This window comes from Zonotrichia albicollis, chromosome 9 (assembly GCF_047830755.1).
Source record: "Zonotrichia albicollis isolate bZonAlb1 chromosome 9, bZonAlb1.hap1, whole genome shotgun sequence".
Classification (NCBI taxonomy): domain Eukaryota; kingdom Metazoa; phylum Chordata; class Aves; order Passeriformes; family Passerellidae; genus Zonotrichia; species Zonotrichia albicollis.
In genome coordinates, this window is record NC_133827.1 from 23,474,856 (window position 1) to 23,502,008 (window position 27,153).

The 27,153-nt window shown below is 42.6% G+C and overlaps 1 protein-coding gene across 9 annotated transcripts in view; it reads left to right on the top strand.

Moving 5' to 3' along the window:
- DGKD (diacylglycerol kinase delta) overlaps window positions 1–27,153 on the top strand; it is a 58,262-nt gene that overhangs the window by 5,309 nt on the left and 25,800 nt on the right. For 3 of the 9 annotated variants that reach the window (XR_012581605.1, XM_005495133.4, XM_014272808.3), the window contains 5 exons: window positions 10,106–10,216; window positions 10,898–10,978; window positions 25,311–25,415; window positions 26,219–26,351; window positions 26,902–27,008. Coding sequence is in view for 8 of the 9 variants with exons in the window: in XM_005495133.4 (XP_005495190.3) it covers window positions 10,106–10,216; window positions 10,898–10,978; window positions 25,311–25,415; window positions 26,219–26,351; window positions 26,902–27,008 (537 nt within the window). In the remaining variant the exon portion in view is untranslated. Of the gene's footprint in view, window positions 1–7,069; window positions 7,195–9,513; window positions 9,783–10,105; window positions 10,217–10,897; window positions 10,979–15,046; window positions 15,440–15,771; window positions 15,884–15,958; window positions 18,942–25,310; window positions 25,416–26,218; window positions 26,352–26,901; window positions 27,009–27,153 lie in introns of those variants that run through there. The other 6 variants (XM_074547026.1, XM_026798032.2, XM_074547030.1 and 3 more) reach the window with 6 other exon arrangements.

Genomic DNA, 27,153 nt, shown 5'->3' on the forward strand with positions numbered 1-27,153 from the left:
CCTTCTGAAGGGCTGTCTGAAAGAGGACGTTTTTGGATCTTCATGTGTCAATGTCAAAAATTGTGGTGGTTTATGCATTAATCCAGGTAGAAACTAGGAACTCTTCACCTAAAGAGAGTGAGAACTGTTGAAAAGAAGTTTTTGTGATTGAACTGAAGCCAAACATTTTGAGCACAAAATGTTTGAGCACAGGTTTAAGGACATGAATTTTCTTGGATTCACAGCATGAACACACTATTTTCTTCTCTGAGCACCAAGACACAGGTAGGATTTTAGGCTGCGTGAATGTTTCTGTCCCTTAATATACATTTTGTTTTGTGTGCACTTCAGACTCATCTGTTTTGACACAATTTGGGAAGCCTCCCAGCACTGTTTCCAGTGGGGTACTGTAAGTTTGCCTTGCTGCTGGAGAGTTTTGGATGTTGTATGAAAGCAACAGCTGTTACTTCCTTGTTAAAAAAAAAAAACCAACAAAAGCCAACAAACCCAAACTAAAAAAACCCACTGCACAACAAAACAAAGCACAAAACCACACGCACTTGAAGCGTTTCTCATTCCTTCTAACTATAGATCAGGTTCCAAGAACTAAAGAGCTAACATTAAACTTTTGCATGTTTTGAGAGCATGCATTTACTTAGACCACATCACTAAAACATTTCCAGGCTTCTAATTATTCTCACTAATAAAATTGGAGAAAAAACCCCATAGGTATTGAATATTTTGGTTTGATTGCTTGGTTTTTAAAAATAAAACTTAATTAAAACATTTAGAGTGTTTTCCCTTACCTAAAACCTTTCGTTACAGGAAAATTATTGAGTTTTTCCTTTGGAGGAGTACAAAGGATTATAAAGGAGGATTGGAGGATTATAAAGGAAAACTCTGAAATCTCTATCTCCACATTATCTGTTGAGGAAATCCAGTATACCATGTGAGACACTGCATAACTTTACATTCTTTAATTACAAATCCAGTCTGATTCTTTCTGAAATAGCAGCTATACCTACATATGTAAGAGAAAGCAAATGAGATATAGAGAGTCTTTCCCTATTCCTGGAAATCTTAAGGTTTACCCTAGATATTGGCACAGCACCACTGGAAATTTCACAGCATGCTACGTCCCAAGTGAACATGTGTTCCTCTTGGAACATGTTTTTTCAAGATCTCAAATGCACCAACCATTATTTAAAGAATATTTTATTAACTCTCCACTGAAACAGTTTGTTCCCTGCCTTTTCTTCACTAAGTGGTTATTGCTTCTTGTTTCACTAACAATTTATGTTCAGATGCTTCTGTTGGTACTGCAGCCCCGTGGGATGGGCATCCAGGGGTAGCTTAGCTTCAGGCAGAGTAGCTGGGGCAGCAGCACTGTTCCACAGCAGCTCCCATGGTTTGTGGTCCCTCCTCACACATTTTATATAAAACCCTTCAGAAAGTAATGAGCTTATAGTGCATGCCCTGTTCAGTAGTGCTGCACCTCTGCAGCAGCAGGGCAGGGCTCCCACGGGGGCTGGAGCTTGCAGTGTGCAACCCTGGACCACTCCAGGACATGAGAGCACTTACATAGAGGAGGAGCAGGAGCTCTAAAGCTGGCTGCCCTCCTCTCATCCAGAGAGGAAAAGGTTGGCTTGGTGTCTGCAACATTGCCACTTCAGTTAGGCAATTCATTGTTACAGGATTGCTTCATTTGGTTTTATAGGAGAACTTTTTGTTTCCTCACTGTTTTATTGCTAAGTTGTACATCTGATCACTGTTCTGATGTTGTGGTTTGCCTTTTTTGAGAAAGGAAATGCCCTCTTAATTACATAATGCTTATATTGAGCACATTACACTTGAGATTTGTAAGCTTTAATAAATTTATCCATGTAATTTTCTAGTGAGGAAAGGTGATACCACCTGCAGTGTCCTATAGGGAGAATGTAAGTACATACTTGTATCAAATGCAAGAAGTCACCCAGGGCATCCCCAGACCTGGAAACTTAGGCAGGAGGTGCAAGCTCCAGGTAATGTCTTACTCTGTGGGACAGCTGCCTTCAGTGGTCTTTGAACAACAGAAATGTGTCTGATGGAACAGGGAAGGTGAGCTGCCTGCTCTTGGAACCGCTCTCAGCTGTGCCAGGGCAGAGCACTCTCTGGAATGTGTAGATCTCTCAGAGATTTTATTAAAATCAGTATTCTGGGAACTCACACCAACCCCTTCTGTTCTGTTCAGCTGAAAGTTAGCAAAATGATGTTCCCAGGGCTGTGCTCATCTTTTTTGTTGTTGCTGGTGCTGATCAAGAAGTCTTTGGCATGGTCAAAGGTATTTGCAGGACATTAAAACAGGGGAAGTGGAAAAACAAATTAAAACTTTGCAGTATCTTTTAAAAACTATGTTAAATAGATGAGGAAAAAAAAACTTAAAAGCATAGGTTGTTTAATACATAAATATGGAAAATCTGATTACAACAGTTGTTACAGATGAGATAAAAATAAATTCTAAGATACCTAAGTATTAATTAAATGGCTGAAGGCCAAAAGCTGCTTTCTGCTCTCATCCTGTTTGAATACCAGTTGAAGTAAAAGGATGAGCATTTGGCTCTGCATCTGCCAGTCCCTGACAAGGCTCCTTGCAGAATTCAGTAGCAGAGGTGATGGGAATCCAGACACAGTGGGAGGAAGCTGTCTTTCTTTCTGCCTCCTGAACACAAGGGCAAAGAACTCAGATTTCTTCGTCAAGGTATAACTTTCACTTTCCCATATCCTGAAGTTCTCTTACTGGTACTTTCTGCTGACTTTTCCTTCCTACTCGGCCAAGGTCCCCATGACGTGGGAAGGATGGGTGGTTGTGAGTGTAGGATGAGATCCCCAGCTGTATTCTGCATGTGCTTTCCCATACATTCACAGCTCTGGGCTCACACTGGCTGTGTGTGTGTGCTCTGGTTGCACTGCCCAGCCTGGTACTCGCGTGTGCAATGGCCTGAGCCCGCTATGGTGAGTGCCTGGCTCCTCTGCCTACTGCTGAAGTGGATGGGGGGGCTTAGACGTGGTTTTTTGGTAGTAACTTGTCTCTCTGAATGAATAAGAGTGTGACTGAAGCTGTGGGGGTGCAGGTGCAGCATTAGAGGGTTCTGTGTACAAGCTGTGATTCCAAATGAGGTTTTATTGCTGTGCCTCAGCAGAAGAGCCCCCTGCTTCTGAGTTCAGATGGGATTCTGTGGTGCTGGTGCATAGCTTGTGACAGGCATCTCTCAGAAGGTTTTACAGCAGGTAGCAAGTTTTGACATTTTTTGTGTATGGGGAAATGCCCAAGGAAGGGATGTAGTCATGTATATATGATTTTAGATGGTAGAAAAAATAACAGTCTAACTTTTCATGTTTGTCCTTAAATGTACAAAGTTCACATTTAATTAGTACAAATGTACAAATTTATTCCATTCCAAAATATTCAGGTAGCTTTTAAACTGTTGCCTTTTTGACTTTAGTTATCTTTGTGGATGGGTTTGAGCCCTTATCTTCCATCTTTGCTATGGCCTGACTGGTGTTTTGTGCTCAGCTTCCCTCTGGTGATAAATGTGTTTGGGAAGGATGCTGGGAGCCTATGGAAAGCATTCTGGGGCTTATGCAGTTAGTGTGCCAGGAGTTGTCCAGCTCCTCACTCATCCTGCATCAGTGTAATGGTGTTTTTCATTCTCCCTTCTAGGTAGCTGACCAGAATATTCATCTGTTTTAGTACTTTGCTTGGAGCTCTCTGACAGAGCTCATTTTACCAAGGAGCTGTGTGTTGATTTGCTATATGTTGTATTTCTTTCCCCATATAAATTTTTGTGTGCTCTCAAATTGTTTTTCATTTGGTAATTTGTTCACTTTAGGTCTGTGACTGTGCATCCCTTTTAGGAGAGCCATTCATAAGAGTAGCAGCTGAACCTGGTGTTGAAAGAAGCTGGTTCAAAGACCTGTTCTTTGTTTATTGGCTGCAATGTTAACTCATGAAGAATGAAGTGTTTGATCATTTATCTGTGCCAAGGCAATTTAAAGCCTTTTCAGTATTTATTTGATACCAACTCCTATTTTTTACTGTGGATCTGGGGAATGAGCTTGCATTGCCTCTTGGAGTGGCATCTCAGCTGCTCCATGGCCAGGTTGCTGTGCTCTGGGTTCTGCTGTCTCAGGAGTTGCAGGGAGGCTGTAGGAGAGCTGTCAGCCGTGCTTGCCTCAGTCCCACTGCTGAGTTCAGCTCCTTCAGCAGAGCTGGAGGTTACAGCAGAGGAGAATTGGGAGGGTGGTTGTTAGGAGAGTTTTCTTAGGCTTTCCATGTGGCTTTACAAAGGTCTGTACTGTAACCCCTTCCTCAGCTGTAGTGCTCAGCTTCTGTTAGTGGGCCTCTGACTCACTTCTGTTTTGACATTTGATTCCAGCTCTGATTTATTTTTCTTTTTCTCCTCTTGTGGAGTCCTTTTTTTGCAGTGAGTTCTCATAATGTCTTGCTCTTTTGATACCAGTGAAAGAAATCTGAATGCAGTTTTCACTTTTTCAAGTAGAATTTCCAAACAAGACTATGCAACCTGTAATTACCTTGTGTTCCCCTATAGATCTGTATAGCTGTGTGTCCCATTGTTAGAATTGCTTTACTGATCCAGATTTCCCCCCCTCCAAGCTTCCTAGAGTTCATTTCCAGGGTGTGACCACTGTCTGGTGGAAGGATGTTGCTCTCAGATTAGCTTGTTAACCCCTACCCTTTGACATTTCATGTCTTATTCTATGGGGTTGGTTAGATTTATTCCTGTAGTTTCTTTGTTGGATTTACTGTGTTTAATTTGATGTCTAAATATTAATTTGTTTCATGTTTATGACCACTGAGAGCTTTTATTACACAATCTACTAAAACCACAAGGTACAGCACTCAGATTTGTACTGCCCTAGCATGGCATGGCCATGTTTAAGTGCCTACAGACCTACTCCTATCATTTTTGCCATGACTTACTCAAAATCAGTGACTAGATGAGGTTGTTTGGTCCCTGGGGTTCAGCTGCCTGTAAAATTGCCTAGTAAGCATCTATAAAGACAGCCCAGTTCCGCATATACTTTTGCATTTTGTTTTTTCCTCTCTGCATTTGGTTCTTTGTTTAGTCAATTATTTGTTGTTTGGCATCAGTGTTTTGTGGTGAATACAAATAGAAACAATGTGTGTCCTAAAGTTTTTACATTCTGGAGATACATGATAGATAGAGAAATCCACATGCTGGGGGATTCGGGTTTGGGATTCTTTAGTTGCTATTTAGATAGCTTTGTGCTGTTACCTTGCACATAGTTCTTTTTCTGCATTGGAAAGATGTGTCAGTGAAGCATAATTCTTGTTTTTGATATGCTGCACTGAGTAACTGCCCCTAAGAATATGTTATGATCTCAGCAGTGAAATGAGCTGCATTGTTCCTCTGTCTATCAGACACGGTTTGGAGCCTCCCTGTGCCGAGGGACACTCGCCAGCCTGACAGCTGGACACGCTTGATAGTCACCCTCAGTCTGGCTAATGGGGCTTGTTTTCCAGATTAGGAAATCAGTTTTATCAAGAGCCCTGCTTCCAAATGGGGCAATAGGTTTAAGCTTCAGGAAGAGATTGTCTGCTCCTGCATTTCACGTGGTGAGCACTACTGTGTGCGGGAGAACGAGGGATGTAATCTGAAAGTAGCTGAAATCTGACGTGATCCTTCCTAACTTTGAGTAGAATCACTCATGTTATCAGTGTAGAAAGCACTTAATCTGTGTAGGCTGTCTCTGACCACCTGGCATGGGTTACTGGGTGCAGAGACACCTCAGATGAGCAGTGCTGCCAAAAACACAACTGTGTCTTGTTGGTTTTCTGAACAGCTCCTGTTAAGCTTTTGGCTTCTTGTTCTTACAAGGCCGGAAGGGGAAACAGTGAAGCACAAGGCTCTCTTTCTTTCAAGTTCTTTTTTTAAGTCCTCTGAGTTGTTTGAAACCATTCCTGTTGAGGTCAGTGGCAAAACTTTTCTTTTGTCATTTCAGGATTAGGCCTGCACCCTGCACCCATTTTGACAGGAAAAATCTGAGAACATATTATTGCTCTTCTTAAATGTCAAGTTTTGAAAGGGGATGAGCTGGGGGCAGGGTTGTGTATTGCTTGCCATAAACTGAATTTTTTTCTGCAGGAAGTTGCTGTTCTTCAAGGCCAAAGATAAATACTAAAATGTTAGAAATTTCCTAGGCCTTGCCTTTCAGTTATCTAATCTTGTTCGTTTCAGATTTCCTAAGACACTCTGCTATGTGCAGTGTTGTTTTAAATTGTCAGTTTCTTCAGTAACTGTTTTGACACTGACTTGCAATATGATAAAAGGGGTCAGTGTTGAAACCAGTATCACATCATTTTATGCTTGATCCAAGGTGATAATTCATTTTTTCATAGTGTTATCTGCCCATGGAATGTCATGCTATGGGACACCACACTGGAAAGGGACTCAGCTGGATAGAAAATAGTCTGCATAGTTCCATTGCAAACAATTTTAGTATTTATCCTGGATAGGATGCACATAATTACATGTGCATCCTCATAGTGTTTCAGGGCAGTAGCTTTTCCTGTAGGATGCATTATATGATACTAAAAATAGATTTAACACTCTCTTTTCATTATGGGAGAAGCAATTTCACTTTTATCTTGATGAATTACATGCCCAGTAATCTGATCAGAGTAGATCTTCAATTAAAAATCTGCGGAGAGCCTGGGGAGCAGAAGTAGCTGTTCACCTCCCCCCTTTAATTTCATTGGTGTCACTTTGCAGTCATGTCCTTTCCCCAGTTCATTTTCTGCAGCTGCATTCCTCTGCAAGTAACAAGTCCTTTGGCTGTAAAGTCAGAATAGAGGAAGAGAAAGGCAGCAATGTCTACATCATTTTATAAAGTCATCTTGATCTTATCTCTGGCCCTTTCCGCCCAAACCCACCAAGCTGTGCAGAAGTGAGTGCCTATAAATAGCCGGGCTGCTCTCGTGCAGAGATGGGCAGCGCTGAGGCAGAGGCGTGTTTGTGTGAGCAGGAGGGCTCATGTCTGAGCTTTTCTATAGATAGAGCCCGCCTATGACAGGAACTGCCGCTTCCCGCGGGGCAAGGTGACCTCTGCAAGTGTTGCATTTTGGTAAAAAAAAAAAAAAAAAAAAAAAGAGGGTTTAAAAGAGGAATGGAGGAATGCATGTCTTGTGCAGAGGTGAGTGAGCCTAGCTGAGGTGAGGGAGCAGGTGGGAGCAGAGGGAAAGCAGAGGCATTGTATTGCTGAGAGTTACTGTGCTGGTGGGCTGGGCAAGAGTTTGTGATGCTGAGCCTGCGGTGCATAAGGGCTCTGGCTGACCCCAGTTTAACCATGGCTGTAAATAAGCATAGCAACAGAGCTCTGAAATCTCCTCTTGCAAGTTGCTGTTTTTTGATCAGCCTCCTGGCTGACATGATATCTTCGGGCTTTTCATCCAAGGAGTCTTCCCCAGGATTTTTAGTTCTTCTCTGATTTTGGTTTAGGGCTTTGCAGAGTTCAGTAGCTGCTTTCTTCATCTCATTTTTTATTTATATGTGTTTTTTTCCAGGGAATGCAAAAGTCACTCCATGTTTCTGTCTTAAGCTGGAAAATCTCCTGTCACTTTCCCATTTTCTTCCCTGTAAAAAAAATGAGCTGCAGAAATGTGTGATTTCTTTAGTGTGGTAATTTGGATGCTGGTACTTTACATTTCTCTTTGATACTCAGGTGCTGGAGGTTAAAATAACTTGTGAGAGAAATATATATTTTAGTGGGTTGCCACGGAATTGGCAAATGCTGTTTGTTCTACTACTTGACAGATGGAGACACACAGAGTGAAAATTGCTTTATTGGGAGCTCATAAAAAGTCCATGGCAGAGTAGGAGCATGAATGCATCTTTCTGGGTTCCAGATGAGTGCCTAGTGCCTTCAGCTCTGGCCTTGCCTGCAGGGTTGTTTCAGACTGACCAAAGGCTGTTTGGTCAGTCTTTGCACTCTGTTTTCTCTTGTGATGAAGCTTCAGCTAAGATAATGTCTGAATTTTGGATTATTTGCATAACACTGGCTCAAAGGTGGTTCAGCATTTTGTTTCTGGGTTTTGCTATGGTGTGTTCAACTTTTAGACCCTAAAGCCAATCCTAGTTGCTTTATGGCTTCGTGGAGTGTATTCCTGCTGCTGTGTCCTCATGTGTGGAAATGAGTGCCAGGATGCCTTTCAGTGACTGCTTGAGAGCTGTGGGGAGCTGGTGTGCGAAACAGCCATTTTTAATAGGAGCTTAATCCTCAATTATGTGTTTTTGTTTTCTCTTTTCATTCCACTGGAAGTTCTGTGGAGTTTGGCAATTCCTGGTGTGCCTGCTTCAGGCACACTAAGCTGGTGTTCGCCTGAGCACTGGCAGATATTTCTGCCCCTGTGCAGGTGGCTTTGTGAAGCAGACCTCTGGGAGGGGATTGAGGCTTGGGGTTTGCTGCCCTTGGAGCTGACCAGGGTGCAGCATTCAAGGTAGATGCCATTCTTCCAGGAGACACGGGAGCCCCTTTTCTATTTCCCAACACAGTGGAGAAAGATCGTAGTGGCTTCTATATCTGATAGCTCTCTAGGATCTGGTGGAATGTGCAGCGTGCTCTTTCCCTGCTGATTTGTGAGTAGAGGGTTCACCATGGTGGTCCAGACCCTGTGATCTCTCAGGCCAGTCTGAGGATAGCTCAGTCCAGCAAAAGAGAAGCATACATTGTCAGACGGATGTTTCTCCTTATAGTCAGCGTTTTTTTCGAAGTGGTTTCTGAGGAAGCTTTGAGCTTGGCAAGGGCCACTGTATGTGGAACGTATCAAAATCTGCAGCTGTTCCAAAAACTAAAGGCACACATTAGAAATATATATATATAGCATTTTAAAAGCAAGTTTAATGCCTTGGAAAGGAGTTCTAACATGAACTAAACCCTGTGGATCAGAATATTTATTTTGTGTGCTGCAGTAGCCTGGCCGTGTCCATTTGGTGCTGTTTGTGAATTGATACTTATCAGCGACCTGACTGTTACAAACCTGAATTCCACTGAGACCTCTGGTATGTTACAGCTATGTAATTTTCCTGGCACCAAGATACAGAGTAACCTGTCTTACAAGATTGTCAGACCATTTGTGTCCTGTTTTACTGGGTGTTTATCACATTGGGCTCTCTTGGCAAGAAGTAGGTTCCTTGACTCTCCTGGGGAGAGAAGAAGGTTTATTGAGGTACCAGGGCATGACATAGCACTGCTTGTAGCTCCTAGGCAGTATTTACAATCAGGAATTTGGGATTGGACATCCAGCCCTGACTTTTTTGCCTTTTGTCTCTCTGAGCTGCAGTTTTTGAGATTATTTTCATGTAGCTGTTGGTATTAAAACCTGAATGAAATACATGCGGATTAAATCCATACCCCCACATATGCACAGTATATGAATGAGCATATGAGCCTGTGTATGCTGGTATGTCAGTCTAGTTATAAAGCAGTTAAAGAAAAAAAGTCAGTGTGCATAGACAGTTTTGGCACTACAGCCCTGGGAAATGGCAGCTGGCCAGAGAGTACCGAAGCAGGGCCAAGACTATCTGAAGAATACCAAGTGCTGATGTTGGATATGGCTCCTTCTTTGCTCTGGTTTCACTCTTCACCCCCTGGGCTTGCAGCTTGCCACCTCTGTGCTGGTTACAAGCTGGAGGTAGAGACAGATATCCTGGGTGTGTTTGTGCTGGTAATCGGATTCCAATTAAATGAAAGGTGCAATTACCTGTGACTGAAATCCGACCTTGGTGAGTTTAACTGTTACACTCCCCAAATCACTGTTAGATTTGAAATGCTCATTCAGTTTTAAGTTATTTATCTTCTTTGGTATCGTGATAGTGCTGGAGACAAGGGTGAAACCTCACCGCAGTGTGGGTTGTTTGTTCATGAAAGTTTTATCTTGTGAAGGCTGCTCGGTTTTGCTGAATGAATCTGTGAAACGCTTCCAGCAGAGGGCACTGAGGTTATTGCTCTCCAACTCCATTTGTTCCTACGGGTGTGTGCTGGGGGAGCAGCAAACGTGCCTGTCAGTAAAACCTGTGGTTCACTGCTCTCTCTGATGCTTTTGTAGACTGTCATAAAAGAGGGGATGCTGATGAAACAGACCAGCTCCTTCCAGCGCTGGAAGAGACGATACTTTAAGCTGCGAGGACGAACGCTCTACTATGCAAAAACTGCTAAGGTAAGGTCCTGACAGTACCTGTGAGGCCAAGGAAGGAAGTCAGTGGAGGGGCTTTGGAGGCAGATGGGTGTCAGTGGGGAGGCAGCCCTCAGCAGAGAAATGAGCTCTTTAGGCACTGGTCTTCAGGCTTTATAGCTACTAGAAGATCCCTGCATTTTGCCTCACACTTGGGAATCCTTGGTTTTGAAGTGCAGCATCATCATGCAGACCTGTGATACTGATTTTTCAATTTTTTTTCTTCCTTTGGTGCATGTTAGTAGGGAATGGACTCTAAATCAATAGAAGGAAGAGAATACAAATGAAAAGAGAAGGTGCAGTAGACAAGCAAGGCTAGAATTTATCAAATCAGAGCTGCTATGCCTCTGGTTTAGTATGCTCATAGTCAACTAGATATAAAACTATCTCCTTTCACAAAAACAAAACCTACAGTTATTTGGTGTTCTTTTTAAATGATCCTTTAATAAAAATAAAGCCATTGTATTCGCTGTCTGAAGACGGGCCAGAGTGATCTCCAGTGTGTGGAACTAGACTTCCAGGTCCTTGATGTTGTTGGGGTGCTGTGTCTTTCCTTCAAGTCATAAAAGGCTATGATATGGAGCATGCTAGGCAGACTCCCTTTGAGTCTGCTGCTTATACATTAGATTCAATAATTTGTTGAGATTTTGAATTTTTTCTTTACAGTCCATTATTTTTGATGAGGTGGATCTGACAGATGCCAGTGTGGCAGAATCCAGCACAAAGAATGTCAACAACAGCTTCACGGTAGGACTTTTTGCATTATTTTCTGTTCTTCTTCCATCTTTTCCCCACATCCCATCTCTTTTGCAGAGTTGAAAAACACCTGAATAATCTTCACAGCATCTTTCATGAAAAATAAATAATAAGCTTACTTTTCTTTACTATATGATAACTCATATTTGTGCACATGGGAAATTACCTCAGGGAAATACTTTAGGTTACTGTGTATTGTGCTAAGACTTGGCATTCAGGGGTTTGCTTCCCTGTAAGCTAAGAGTGTTTGATAGAACCTGTTTGCACAGTGGGACAGAAAAATCTGTTCTGCTGGGGGAGTTAGAGGTGATGTTTATGCTGCAGATCTTGCTAAAGGAATTTCGTTTTTCCCATAGGCATTAAAATATGTAAACTTCTTTCTCTGACTTTATTTGTGTGTGTCTGTGTGTGTGTTTATATATGCCTGCTATATATAGTGGGGAAGCAAAAGGAGGAACAGAAAGAAATAGCACAGAAATAACTGTGGGATTGGTTCAGGATACTGGTCAGATGTGGAATGTGTCCTAAGTAGTTGCAGTCTGGAAATGCAATGGTGTCCCTGCTTCATTTTCTCCAGGCTCAGGAACTAGGAGGAAAAATGATTGTATTTCTAAGGTGCAAGTGTTGTGTAAGCTCCAGTTTGGGGAGCACCTGGTGTGCAGACAAAAAAACCATTAACATCCGCCCTGCAGGGTGAGTGTTGGGCTGGTGAACAGCAGCAAACCTCCACACAGCTGCTGAGGGGGTCAGCACAGAGGAGAAGGAGCCCGGGGAAAGGAAGGGTTGCTCTAAGGCGAGGTGAAGGAGGGAGCAATCCAGGTGGAGGGAAGAATCCCTCCTGCTCCTGCAGGTGGCGACCAACACCGAGCAGTGTGCCTTGTGCTGCAGCAGGAGTGATCTGCTGCTTTAAACAGCTGCCAAAGGGCATTTCTGTTTGCAGCTCTTTTAGCTTTGCAGTGCCTGTGTTCAGATAAAGCTCCAACACCTTCCAAAAGCTTGAAAACACTTACTATATTCACAGTTGGACAGGTAGGAGGCACATCTGGGTATGGTAAGTAAATATTGATATCAGGTGTCAATGTGAGAGTACAGAGAGAAGGTTTATGCAGTGATTTGAGTAGGGAATATGTTTTCGAGACTGTGATGTTATTTACCTATTAATAAAGCATTTTATCCTGGATCTTGCTTCCATTTTCTCAAATTTAAATAAAGACTGAATTTTTTCAGGTAAGTGTACTGTTAACTGTGCTGCTTACTGTTGCAGTTGGGAGTGATCTAATATCCATCAGGAAGACTGCATTAGGGGCAGGAGGGAGCAGTGTCTTTGCTCTCTCAGACTGCCCCATTTGAGTCAAACAGTGAACAGTTATTCCCAGACTCTGGTATCAGGCTCTGCCAGTCCCTGCCTTCCATAGCTGATAAAAGGTAAAGGTACCTTGAAATTCAAGCAGGTCCAGTTTGCACTGTCTCCAGCTGAGCAGTGTATCATGGTGCTTAGGTAAATTGAAGAAAAGCATGTTTCCTCCTTATTTCTGTCTGCTCTTTCTCTCGTGGCTTCTGGAGGCACTTGACTCATTTACCTTGAAGTTTAAAACCACTTAGGAAATCAGAAGGTGGCCTAGTCCTGCTGTGGTTTGCTCTGTTACATCATTGCTCTCAGTGCTTTGGATTCCTTGCAGTCATGCAATTTTCTGTTGGTTTTCTTTGAGACCACTCTGCTTCCCCTCTGTATCTTCCTTTCTAAAGTTCAAAGTTCTTTGATGCAATTTTTTTCTGTTTCAAATCAGTGTTTTATATGATCTGAGGTTTTTCTCCTTAACTAAAAATATGTAGCATTTGGTAATCAGAGTTTTAGATGTTCTGGTTTTCTTTTTGATTTTGTTTTCTTCACTGGAAACTGGTAATTGTGGATTTATAAAAGAATGATTTCTTTCTGAGAAAACTCAGCCTCTGTCCTGAATGTATAGATTCTGCTGCCTAATGTATAGATTCTGCAGGTCAGGTTGCCTGAATGACACCCCTAAGTTCCTGACATAAAGGCAAACAACAAAAACATTAGACAAACCACCTGGAGGAACAATGTTCATCCAAAACAAAGAGGTAATAAGGACTGACCAGTCAGAAGAGCACTGTTGAAAGTGCATTGAGGAGCATGGGGAGGCAGCCTCTTGAGAGGAGAAAACCAGAGCATAAAGCCAGCAAAGGTTGTGCTGCAAGGAGAGAGGAGTAAGGTTAAAAAATAGCTTCCAGTGAACCTTTTACATAGGACATGACTGACAGGTAATTTGTTTGCTCTCAGCAGGAAGGAGAGCAAGAAAAGTGAGTTTTAAGACATGGACCTCTTCCTTTTGAAGAAAGTATGTAATAACAAATTCCACTGTGGTTTACTTGGTTGATCTTGCATAGATTTCTTCAGTAAGTGTATCCTGTTTGCAATGGGGACAGTTTTCAGGACTACTACCCAGAGTTAATGTATAGATGGCTATAGAATGGGCTGGAAGCAGGTGACATGGGGCATTTTTGAGCTTACAGTGTTGTACTGCTCCATCCCCTGATGTGTAACAAAAAGCTTTATGTTTAGCTTTGTTCCTTTAGGTGTGGCAGTGTGGCTGCAGAGGTATTTAACAGGAAGCCTCTGGGAATAAATCTTACAGCAGCCCCATGCCAGAGCTCTCTTCTCTCATGAGGCCTCTAGGTGTGGTATTTGCTGGTTCTGTCACATCTCTGCCATCTCTGTCCTTCAGAGTCAGCTGTCTACAAGGTAGATTCTTCTGGGATGTCTGGGCTGTGACAGGTGCTTTCCGTGTATGATCCCTTGGTACGTGGTGTATAGATCTCTCCCCAGTGCCTTTTTCTAGGGTTGCTGTCTTGCACAGGGTCTTAGAGAAGATCTGCAGTGGCACAAATGCAATGATAAATGTGTTGTCCTGGTAGTTCAGGACCCTTTATGTCAAAGAATGTGTTTATTTCAAACAGCGTGTGCTATTTTGTACTCTTAACAAAATAGAAATCAGCAACATTGGGTGGGTGAGGTCAGAGCCTGGCCCTGATTTCTGAGCATGGCTTTCTTAGCCATACCCTCAAAACCTCTTGTGATTTCTAAAAATCTGATAGATTATTTGGGATCACACTGGGTACATTGTGTCTTCCCAGTGAGACTTTAGCTCTTTCCATGAACAGTTTTTTCTTGGACAGTGCAGTTTTGCTGTAACATGATTTGTTAAGGTGCCCACATGGTAAACTAGCCTGCAGTTCTGTGAGGAGCATTAAAACAAAATCTGCAATGAGGGTGAGTTCCGTGCTTTAATCTGAAGTAGCATTTTCTGAAGATGATGCTGGGGAGCCTAGGTTTTACTGATCTCTGTCACAAAATGATCTGCTTTACCTGTGTCAAGGACCTGAGCCATCCATCATGCCTGTTCTCCCCTGTGATACCTAGAAGGTCTGGGGGACACCAAACACTCTCTTGCCTGTTGCTCAGATCAACACTTTGCCACCAGAGCTGTCCCCTCAAAAGTCTTTGGAAAGACTTTGTGTTGTCTCTTTTGGCCTAGTTTTGTAAATGCTTGCGTGGTGAACAAATTCTTCCTCCTCAGACTGGTGTGTGGGCTGAAAATCTGCTCTTTTCTAAAAGGTACCAACTGAGTTAAGCCTGCTGCCTTCAGTGTAGTTGGTGGAGTTAAAAGAAGTGATTCCTTATCAGTTCATTGACCCTTTCTTGCTTTGTGAAGGAGTTTTATAAAGATAAGTATTCTTTAATACTAGTCAAAAACACCTGTGATCATCAGGAGAGGGCCTGGAGAGGACATAATATCTTCCCAGGTACATATTTTGTGTTCCAATATGGTTCTCACATGGTGGTTTGGTAAATGTTTTCCAGTTATTGCTACCAAATGGTGGTTTGGACTTTCACCCTCATTCACATAACATGAATTACAGCATTTACTTTTTATCCCATCTGATTCAGAGCTTTGAGATCCTGTAGGAGAAATATCCTCTCTGTGGAGAGGGAATTTTGTGTCATTTGGTTTCTTCTTTCTGATGCTTTGGTGAAATGGAAGCTGGTTCAGTGCACGTTTTTGAGTGCCAGGAGCCATGCTAGTGACCCCTCCTCCATAGTTAATGGCACTTCACTGGAAGAGGTGGAGCTTGAGCTCCTGAGCTCCTGTAAACCCTTTTTTGTTGGGAAGTACCTCTCAGCTCAGCCGCAGACAGGAAGCAGCATATTATTGCAGTCAGCGCCTGCCTCTCCACTTCATTGCCGTCAGAAGGAAACTTATCCCAGCTCCTCCTTAAGCAGGCAGCTAATCAGCTTGTGGCAAGTGGTACGTAGCTCAGAGAGACTGACCACAGACGAGACTAATCCTTGCATGGCAAGCAATCTGTTTGGGTTTTTTTCTCAGGGAGTAGGCTGCTCTGGATACTAGTGTAGAGGAAGATTGAACGTGAAAGGTAAGAGCAGGAGTGTGAGTTTTCTGGATTGAACACTGGGAAACATGGCACCTGTGCCAGCATGACAGATATCAAAAGCTCAGGTTCTTTGGCATATGTTTGCTGCAAGCTCTTACTGTTCAGGTGTTCTCTCCTGAGTGGATTCATATAGATGTATTTTCTAGAAGAGGAGTAAAGGGAAAATGTACCTGTGGTGCTGTTAGAAATACTGCACCCAGTTAAGAAATACTATTTATTAACTGATGATTCACCCTGACCAAGGTCCCAGGAGAGAGGAAGTATTCAGGTTAGAATAATACCTTTCTTGCAGAGCACTTGCATGACTGGAGGCAGCAGTGGTTCTGGTAGGCTGAGGAACAGGATTCAGGTGTCCCTGAATGAGAGAGTGCAGTCATCTCTGAGAAGGAGCATGGATGTCATTCTCCAGCTGTATGGAAGCCTGAGGTGTGCTACAATTTTTTCATATTATAACCTTGTTACTTAGTACTGACTCTATTCAGCAGCAAAGTTGGTGGTTTCTGCCTTGTGACCTTTTACTTTACTGACCTCCTCTAGAATGTGTATTTTTGCTGTATTGTCCCAGGGCATACTGATGCTGTGGAGAAATAGCATAAATTTTCATTTCTCGGTTAGTAACCTTTCCTATAAACAGAGGGCAAAATGCTTGAGCTTGGGTAAAAAAATCGAGGTGCTGACAGCCCTTCCTAATGGGGAGAGTATGTTGTTGATGTTGCAGTTCATGCACAGTGAAGTGAAAGTGCCTATGCCAGTTCATGATTTTGTGTCAAGCTGAATTATTTGTGTAGGTGCTTTTAAATTAAAATACATTCTTTTCAGTAGAGAAGCAGTGAAGTCTTCTCTGAAGAGTTCAGTTTAGAAGGAAAATAGAGCTGCTGAAGCTACAGGTTTGCTGCTCTTGCCTAGCACAGGAGCTGTGTGTCTGTAAGGCGCTGTTGGAACAAGAGAAACCCAGATCAGAGGGTGGTTGTGCTGGTTTGAAATACAGGCTTTGAGAAAGAGCATGTCACTTATTTTTATGAGGAGAAAGAATATAAGAACTTTTGTTGCAAGCTGTTTGCAGGAAGTCATAGTTGGACTTTAAGCTTTGGCTGATAGAGATCAGGAAAATCTGCGTAGTTTGACACAGATTCCCAAAACTTCCCTGTGTGGCTTCAGCCCTCTGAAGAAAATGGAGTTGAATATATGCTCCAGGGAGTCACTGGGCTTTCTAGCAAGGGAGAGGATTTTCCTCCCCTGCTTCCTCAACTAGAGGGTAAAGGGACCCAGAGAGAAGGCATCAGCTGGGCAAAAAGACTGATTGATCTGGAGGCATAGTGACACAGGCCAGTCCCAGGTGTCCTGAATTCTCACAGTCATGGATTGCCCTGTTAATGTTTGGAATAGGGGAAGATTAGAAAAGAGGGATGTCTAAAGAGGATGGTTCTTTTTTCCTTGTTTTTAAACTCTTGTCTCTGAACTGAGCAAAATTGGAGCACATGCTGGAAATTCAGTTTTTGCTGGGGGTTGTTGTCTTTTCCACACCCATGTGTGTACACATTCAGGAATTGTACACTCTTTGCTAGTGCTTGTAGTCTGTTTGTATTGGCAGCTGTCAGAATTTCCTTTATAAGCAAATGAAAAGATGAGTAGAGCGGTGTATTGCCGTGTCTAGAATTGCTCTGCTGGTTTTTCACCTTCCTTCATTAAGTGCAGTTCAGTCCCCATTTCCTGTCAGAACCGCTGCAGTTTCAAAATACTTTGCTATTTTAGTAGTTTGTAATCCAGACTTCAGTTTTTTTCTCCTTGAGAAAAGGCCCTTTGGTAAACAGACCATTCTGAGTCACTGTTAGTCAGTGAAAATAGTACTTTAAAATCTTTTCATGTCAAGGATTTCTGGGACTCTTAATCCAGCCTCCTGTGGGAGCTGGTTATTAGTCTGCTGTCACAAAAGAAGGAAAAATCTGGAGAAAAACTACCAAAAAGAAGATAAACATGGAAGGAGAGTTAGAGAGTCTGGAAGATGTTGCTGTGGGTGGAGAGATCTGGCGATTGCTACTGTACGTTACAGAGCGACTCAAAAATATGCGGGAGTTTTTGAGAGATGAAACCACTGTAAGAAATCGTCAGACTGAGCTTTAACTGTTTTACTGTGGGACAGGATAGACAGGGAGCTGAAAAGTGAAGGAGACTGAAGAGCTTTTGCTTTCATAGAGGGAAGTTTACAGCTTTGAAATGATGTCTGCCCTTGTGCCTGAACACTGGAAGCTTTTGTTTGATAATCTCTTTGCAACTGTCATGCTGAATTGCGGTTTCACCTCCCTTCTGAGCAAGACTGCAGATTTCAGCTGCTTCTCGCCTTCCAGGTGAGGGCACAAAGGCAGAACAATGTGTGGTCATTTAAGAACATGTTCAGCTTTTACATAGAAGCTGCTCTAGAAGGAAAAGGCTCCTTTTTATGCAGGGAAAGGCTTGCTGGCATTCCTTGCAGAAATGCTGCCTCCCTATTTCAGGTGCTTGTGATGGTGCGTGAACAGGACTTGTCTTAGCCTGGTGGCCCAGTGTGGAAAGCTCCTGGGTTCATCAAGCTGTTGAAAGCTATTAATTTCCTTTTGTGCTAGCTACTAGTTTCCATTCAACACTGCTGAAGTTACGGGGCTGTGAGGAGCTGCTACTCACAATAAACTCTCAGTAATAGGTTATTTTCCTACCACTGGTAGGATCTTTTCTTGCCCAGTGCTGTGATTTACTGGGTGCCAGCCTTGCCATGTGTGAGCCCACTGAGACAGCAGCTCTGCCCCATGAAGAACAGCTCTGTTCTTCCTGGGTTTACTTCAGTTTGAGTGAGTAGGAAGCTTTCTCTGAAATATCCTTTACCTTCCTAAATGGGCTGCCCTTTCTGAACAGAGTGGTTCTGTTTAGGAGCTCTTCCTGGCAGGATTGTGTCCTTTGGAAAACAGGTAAAGGGATGCATGTGCATCTGCTGCATGAGGTGGAGGGTGTGTGGGTAATGGAGCTGTGCTAGGATTCTTTGGCACTTGGTACAGCCATTCTATCCTCTCCCACTGGGTACTGCTCCATCCTTGGAGATCTCTAGGGATTAACAGGTCTGAACTACCAGGATAGTTGCTTTTTTCACCTGCTAACAGCGGCATGCTCTAGCTTTTGACATCTGTTAAGTTGTTGTTAAAGTCTTAAAATCCTCTTCTTGTCTGTGCTCCTCTTACCGATTGGCAAGAACAAGAATGTGCCTTGTTTAGAACAGTTTCCAGAAGCCTGTAGGAATGTGACCCTGGTATGAGAGATGATAATTTTCCCAGGGATAACGCTGGGACTGCTCTAGTTTCCCGCTGCAGCATGGGGGAGGATAGGGACTGGAGCAGTCCCAGATGGAGGGTCAGCACGAGTTGAACTTGACCTGCACACAGCATAGTGCAATAAGTGCCAGTGCTAATGCTCAGAGAAGATGCACTGCTGCCCTGGCTCAGGAGGGACAGATTGCAAGGTATGTGAACCTAATAATGTAAAAATGGTCCTAAAGAGAACCACAACACATGCTGGATCTGCTTTCCTATAGAAATGAGCTGTCCTGGATTTTATAGATTGAAAATGAAGCCACATGGAGGGATAAAATAGCTGATGTACTGTGAACAGAGATTTGGGCACTTAGGGCTTTGAGGAAAATCTTGTTACTGCTGTTAAAAAAAAAAGGGGGGAAGGAATTTGGCATAACTGTAAGACCAGTAATGACTTGTTTTAGTTGGTGGAAATGAGGGTTTCCAAGGTGGAAGATGGTAATTTTAGCAGGAAATTAAGATCTTGCATTATAAAATCCACAAAACTGGTACATTTCTCGAGTGTTATGTAAAAAGCTACTTTTTCTTTCCCATGTCCAGGTTTTGGGGGAAAAGGATTGGTGCAGTTTAGAGAGCTCTAACTGACCTCTACAGTGAGTTAATGGGATTGAATTTGTTGGCAAAACAGGGTGAAAGCCAAATTGCAAAACAGAATAGGGCTGTAGTCTGTGGAAGAAGGCAAGGCTTGGACCCTCATGAGTCTTTGATACTGATATTATTGCTCTCTTCCAAACTGTGGAGCCCCACTAAAGTCCTGCCGACTCACTGCCTAAGGCTTTGCTGGCCTGATGCTGAGCTCCAGATTGTTTCAGAAATAGACATAATTGAGACAGGCTGGTTTGAATCTCAAATTTGTGTTTTATTCTCCCCTTTTCACAGTCTTCTATTTTGTGTATTTGCTGAGAGAGTAGCACTTGCTAATCCACATTTAATCCGTTTTGCCTGTGTGGGTTCAGTAATTGTGTTTGAAATGCAGTGGATTTGCTGGTTTGTGACCCTTGCTGATGAATACAGGTGAGGTGTTTTACTGTATTCCAGTGTTCATTTCACTACTGCTCTCAGTGAAACAGGAGCTGAAGTGGACAAATGGCTGTGTCCTCATTACAGTCTCACCCAGTTTTCCTTCCTGAATCTTGGGCTCTCAGGATGCCAAGATCATTCTCCACCATACAGAGCAGACATAGCAGTTAGCTACAGGTGGGGAGTGGTTTCCTTACCTTTGCCATATATGATCAAACTGAAGATTTGCAGCTTTTATAATTTTTTTCTAGTTTCTAGGTCTCTAGAGCTCCAGAAATTCCTGTTGTCTCTGTACATCAACTGTTTGGAGTAATGCAGGATCTCTTAGGGGGGGTTTATGGCTAGCCCCTTTGAATGTAAGTCTGTATTGCAACAGGATATGAGTAAAAGGAAGCAGTCAGAATGAGCAGGTGTTCTCATACCCCCACATTTGGCCATTCTGAGAAATGTACACATCAGGAAAATTATATTTAGCGATGTTCAATGTCCCCCCACCCCATCTCCCCCGGCAGCATTTCTTCTGTCAGCTCTGTGATTGGGCCAGTGTGGTCTTAACTTGCTTTGCCATCTTTTGTGGTCACTGAGCTCACCAGATGTACTCTGATAGCAGTCCCAGGGCATGCTTGGCTACACTGTCAGTTTATTGCTGGGAGGTTCCTGGGCAGCCAGAAAATGCCCCGGGTGGGCAGAGATGATAAAGTTGTCTTGGGTGGCAGCAAGACAAGAGGATGAAGTTTATTCTGCAGCTGTTGGGGAGGGGAAGGTTGCTCAGTACAACAAAGGGTGAAGTATATCAGATTTCTGTTTAAAATTTGGTCTAATATCGGAGTCTTTTTTGGACTGCCCTTTGAATCTGATTATTCACAGCTGTTCATCAGGGAAGGACATCCAGGGACATTAGTCCATTTTTAGAACATGAAATGAGGAGTTTTCTTTGGTTGGCTCTGTTGTTTAACTGGCTGAATTTGAAATGTCAGTAAACTGGTGTTAGCTTTGGACAGAGGAGTGTGGGTCAACATGAGAGGTGGGGGTTAACAGCTGGTAAGAGGGAATGGACCATGTGAGAGAGAGGAGATAAAGTTAAATTTTCAGTGTTAAAAGTGTCTGTGTTTGTGCAAGGCAGCCAATGAAGGCATGGTTATTTTCAGATTTAGGTTTTTTTAGATTTAGAGTGGGCAAGCTTGAAAATTGGGAATTTCTCTAATAGACTTGAAATGACTCCTGGAGGGCACATAACTACTTGTTGGGGACCTGACTATCACCCCCATTTCTGCAAAATGTATTTCAGGGGTTTCACATGCAGTGAGAAGTTCATCGTTAATCTTTATCCTTATTTGAAATATTTTTAGCCCTTCCTGCCATTCCCATGTGTTTTTGTGGCTCTTCAGGAGTGATTAGAGGAACTGGCAGCCTTTTTTCCCCCCATGACTGTGGAGCTTTTTCTTCTGGTCAGGATTAGATGTCAGTCATATCACCATGCAGTGAGCACTGGACACCCAGTTTCTACTAATGAGTGAAATCTAAAGAATCACACCCAGAAGTTCAGTAACATTTAGGATCAAGAAAGTTTTTAATATTTACTTTTTAGGCAGAACAAGCACTTTTAATTTGCATAATTGCTCATATCTAGATACAGTTCTGAGCTGTTTTGGGGCAGGAATGCTCAGAGTTCTGCCAATCCCGGAACAGGCCAAAAATCTGTGAGATTAAAAATAAATCTGAGGACTTTTTGTTGTTTTTTTTTTTTTTAAACTCCTAGTAAGGCAGCCCTCATCCTAACTCAGAAGCAATCAGATTGTTGTTTTTGTGCTCTCCGTTTATGAGAACAAGAGGTCACTGGATGACATTACTGCTTTGTAAATTTAGAACAAATAAAAGGAAATGGTGCTTCACCTAGTGCGTCGTCATCCTGTGGAATATACTGTTCCAGGATGTTAGTTAAAAGCTGTAGCCGGAACATAAAAAATAGCTGGACCATGCTCGTTTGTAGCCACGTTCACCAGCAGGGATAACCAAGCCTTGTGTTCCAGAGTGGTGGCTCACTGCAGCTGTAGCTGAGAGCGAGCTCCTTGGACTCCTGGCTGGGAAAGGACAGCATTCCAGGGGGAAGATTGGTGGGGCTTCTTTTGAGATGACAAGAATGATTTAATTTTTGTGTGCGCTGTTAAACTGATCATCGCTCTTGCCCAAACAGTGCCGTGTATGTAACAGCCTTGCCCCTCTGTCAGTATCCTTCAGCAGGGGGATGTCTGGGGCTGAAACAGCAGGTTCAAGGAGAGGGAGGGAGCAGTGGCAGGGGTGTGAGTGAGTGCAGTAGCACACGTGCTGCCTGTGCAGGAAGGAGCCGCCGCTGCTGCACTGCAGGGCAGGCACGAGGGGCTGGTGCTCGTCAGGCACCCGGCCTGGGCTGGGGGTGGATGTGCAGTGTGTGAGCAGCAGAGGAAGGGGGCTCTTAACACGTTTCTGCATTCCTGATTCCTTGTTAAGATGTTTCATACCACTGCCTATTGATCAGGAAAACAGGTTTGGATGGTTTCTTCATTTCCCCAAATAATTGCTGCACTAGTTACATTAAAATCTTGTTGATCCTTCATAGTGAAGTCTGAGTTGTCCCAGTTTGTTCTCCTTAGGAGCAAGCTTTTTAAAGAGGTTTATTCTTTTATTTCCCATCTCTGCTGATAGCAATAAATCCAAGTGCAAATGTTGCTTTTGAACTGACTAATGGGGAATGCTCTTCATATGTTTATCCTGCACAGTTACATTTTTATTTGCAGTTTGTAGTTACACAATAGACTCTTTATTTTAATTCTGTGACTCTTTATCTGAATGATTCATGTATGAAAATCTTTTGATCTCTTTATTTATCCTCTTTTCTTATAAACTTTGACTTTGTTCTTTGAAGAGAGGGTTGTCTAACACTGAATGTGGGGATTTTTAAGATGATGCAGTAGGTGACTTAAGAATGAATTAGCTGCTTTCTATATTGGATGTTCTATCCAATTATCCAGGAAGTCAGTACCCTCAGAAATTAATTCTCACCAAAGGAATGTCTGTATTTCTGTATTTTATGTCAGTGTTTTAAATTTCTAGTCTTCCACTGTGATTAAAAACTATGCTATAATTGCATTTTCCTTCTGTCCCCCCAAAAAGGCAGAAAAATAGGAAAAGAGACAGCACCGATAGGAGTGTTCTGAAGCTGTTCTTCCCCAGGGCTCCAGACATGCCAGTGGCTCAAATGAACTGGTGGTTCCTTACAGAATTTTGCTGGTTTTACAGCCATGAAAGGTCCTTGGATGCTTCATCCTGGGATGTTTGGACTTTGTATGTGCTGCTGTTGTATGTGTGCAACTATAGATGTTCTTGGCCTTGTTACCAGGAAGAAAGTGAGGCCCAGTGGTGTCTGAACAAATTAGTTAACCTTGATTTTACTTCCAGGGAAAAATCTGCTTCCTCTTAGCAGGACTCAGACATGCTCCTTGTTCTTCTCTAACTTGAAACTGATTTATGCATCAGTGTTTCATGCTCTGGAAAAAGTTTCTCTAGGGCAGCCATTCTTACATAGCAGAGTTTTTGCTGGAAATGTATTTAACTAAACACTTGCCTGATTTCCCAAGGAAGAAGAAAGATTCCTGTGATTACCTTCTTTGGAAATAAATTTTTTCAAAGCTGGAAATGTTTAAAGAAAAGTGAGGGAAAAGAGAAGGAGTTCTTCAAAGTTTTATTTTAAAAATAGTGTAAATATTTACTTCTGTGTGCTACAGTTGATACAGATCTGGTCATTTTGTCCAAGATAGAATGCTTCAAATGCTAAAACTGTGTTTCTAATACGAATGGCCAGTCCTTTCTTTACAAAAGGATTTAGCTCCTTTCATTGCCTACTCAATGTGTCTCTAGCACTGGTTTCTAGGTATTGGTCATGCCTCTGGGTAAAAGGGTGTTATTGCAGGGGAATCTGCAGTCTGTGAATGAAAAGAAATACAGTTTGAAAACCGAAGACATTAAAATAAAGCAGAACTTTCCAGGTGTATCTGTTTTGTTGACATTACATCCACATTTCTTGGCGGATATTCTGAGGCACTTCAACATCAACTAAAAGTTTGGTATTCAATTTCAAAGGCTTTTATTTTTAATCTGTGTTATAAATGATGAGAGAAGTGAGAAACAGACTGGAAAACCAGAATATCAGGTATTGGGATGATGTATGTGGGTGTTTTAGTGTTCATTAACAAAACTTTGGCTGAATGATTGGGCCTCAGGAGATTCACACAATCCTAGTTTAGTTTAATCCATTCTTTCAGATGTTAGGTAGAATTTGCATGAAAACAGATGATGTAGACAATTTTTTTCATGTACAATATGTAGAGGGGTGCAGGAGAGTCTGGACTGCTAGAAATTTTTAGAGTTGACATAAAAGGGAGCCCTTTGATTTTTTTAACATTGCTCCACCTTAATGCAGCTTTTCTTAAATCCAGGTCTTGCAAACACTTCAGTATTGATCTCATTTAAGTCAGCTTGATGGAAATCAGTACAGAGGTGTGGAAAAAGAGACAGTGAGATAACTGCACTGTGGGGAACAAATACTTCAGTCTTAGGAAGAATAAGGGTTGGTATATAGTCGAGTCTGGGCTCCAGCTGAATGGGCAGCCCTGAGAACAACAGACATGGTCCTCTGAAAAGCAGAGCTTTTATTTCTCTCTGCTGCCCCCAGCTGACTGAAGGAGAGGGATTTGGTGGTTGAGGACACAGAGACCTGGCACTTCCCTGGGCAAAGGGGAGCTTTGGCCACCCTCTGTGTCTTGTGCTGGTTTGTTAAAATATTGTTGATTTAGCATAGGGCAACTAATGCATGGGAATTAGCCCAGGGCACAGACACACTGAGGACAGGATTGTTGGAGGGAGGTAAACTCACCACAGCTTCAGCCTGATAGGGGAACATTTGTTAGAATATCTTTTAGATATATAGAACAAGCCCTCAGGAAACATGAGGGTTCAAACTGCTTATTTTGTTTTATATCTCCCCTCCCCATGAGGGAGACTAAACAAATTGTCATGACTAAACAAATTTTTAGAATGATGTTGGTAGAGTATGTTATCTGATTCATTAATTGCTAGAAACTGGTATTCTTTGCTATTAACAAAATGTCTTCATGTTCTTACCAGTTTTGAAAGTACAGTAAGTCCTTTAAAAAGACTTATGCAAGGTCTGCACATAATTACTCCTGTTGCTTCGTGCTTGATTTGTGTTGTGCTGTTATTTAGGTATGAGAGATTTCTTTACTCAATTCAATATTGAGAATGGCAGCTAAAATCTTGGTGATTCTGTACATTTAGGAAGAAATTAAGGTGTGCTGTGGTGGAAGAGAGACACAGTTCAGAGGTGCAAATAACTTTCATTGTGCAGCTCTGAAAACAGCTTCCACAGGCTGCACTGGTGGTATACAGGTATTCTCTTGCTGTCTCTCCCTGCCATGTGCACTGCTCATTTTCTCTCTCTGCAGATTATCACTCCATGTCGGAAGCTCATCCTTTGTGCTGATAACAGAAAGGAGATGGAAGATTGGATTGCAGCACTGAAGACTGTCCAAAACCGTGAACATTTTGAGGTAATAGGAAAATGTGTTCCTTTGTATTCTGTGCTTCCTCTGCTGGATCACAGCTTGTTTTGAGAGTCAGCTTCTAGTGAGCTCAACAGAAGTAATTTTATTCACTCTAATAGTGAATAAATAATAGTGTTAGGACCTTCGGTAAAATTTATCCCAGATACATTGAAGTGATTCTCCAAAGATTGTTTGGCTTTGTATATGCTCCCTTGGGAATTTGGAGAGAATTTTCAGGTTATGAAGCCAAGTTCCCCTCCCACTGTCTTTTCATTTTTCAGTTATCCTCCCTGTCCCAAGTCACATCTTGCCTGCTTGATATTCTGCCAGCTTCAATGCATCTGCCTGCTTCCTGGGGCTGAGTGAGAGCAGCAGTGCCACCATAAAAAGCTGTCTTATGTTTTCCCTATTCTGATGCTTGCCTCCCTTATGCTGGCACAAGCATTTCTCTGCTACACAATGAACCAGGCTGGGGAACTGATCTTTCTGAAAATTTAATCTGACAAAAAAAGTGGGGTAAATTCTCCAGCAGATAAATTCTCCAGTTCATTTCCCTAGACACACTTGTAATAAGACAAGGATGAGAGGTGCTACAGGAGCTGTAATGAAGGTGTGGCTACTTTGAGTAGTTTCTTTTGCCTTAGAGACCTTCTTGAGTTTCAGCTAGTGCATGTTTATACACTCTGCACTCTTTCCTAGTGAAAAAGTGCTCTCTTTCTGCTTTTCTGACTGCTTCATGCAAGTCTTCTGAGAAATAAAAGTCTTGTTGCTCTGCTTTTGACCTTGCTGTAATATATTTATCTGGTCAGTCTACCCAGTACAGCATGGACCATTTCTCAGGGATGCATAACTGGTACGCCTGCTCCCATGCCCGGCCAACGTACTGCAACGTGTGTCGGGAGGCCCTGTCTGGGGTCACGTCCCACGGGCTGTCCTGTGAAGGTAGGTGTGCCCTCATCCTCTGCCTGGGGAGGAACAGCTTTGTTTTATTTGTAGTTTTGCTCATAAACCCAAATACTGCCATCTCTTATTAATGACATGTGTCTGCTATGAGCAGATACACACTTCTGAGGTATCTGAAAGAATACTCATAAGAAGACTCCTCTTCATGGGAATAATTGTATTTGTAAGAACATCCTTGTTTAATCTTTGAGTGCCAGGAGGTTATTTTTTCCCAGCTTTGGCTTAGCAGAAATGCCTGGCACATGTTCTAATATGAATGTGGTGACACCTACACTGTGTAAAATGGGAGAGGAGTGTGAGACTGTGTAAATCATGTTAAATTTAACAAGGTGGTCGCTGAACTTTGTACAAGCAACTGGCAAAAATGACAAGGCAAGAACTAATACCTAGATCAGAACACTTACAGCTGATCATTTTGGTGGTGCTAAAGAGGATAGAGCGTGCCCGTGCTTTCTTCTGGAGCCAAATACACACTGCCACATTAGACTTCCTGAGGCAGGATTAATTGCATTCATCTCTTCTTCCCTAGTGTGCAAGTTTAAAGCCCACAAGCGCTGTGCTGTGCGGGCAACCAACAATTGCAAGTGGACAACTCTGGCCTCTATTGGGAAGGACATCATTGAGGATGAAGATGGGGTAGGTGTTAGTCTGAACTTTTCCAGCCTTACCTTGATATGGAAGCACTGCCTTGTGTTCGGTAGCTTTTTTTCACTTCATAAATAGCAGATTCTGCCTTTACATGGAAAAGATTTCTACTGTCGGAGTATGAGATTTTGTGTGA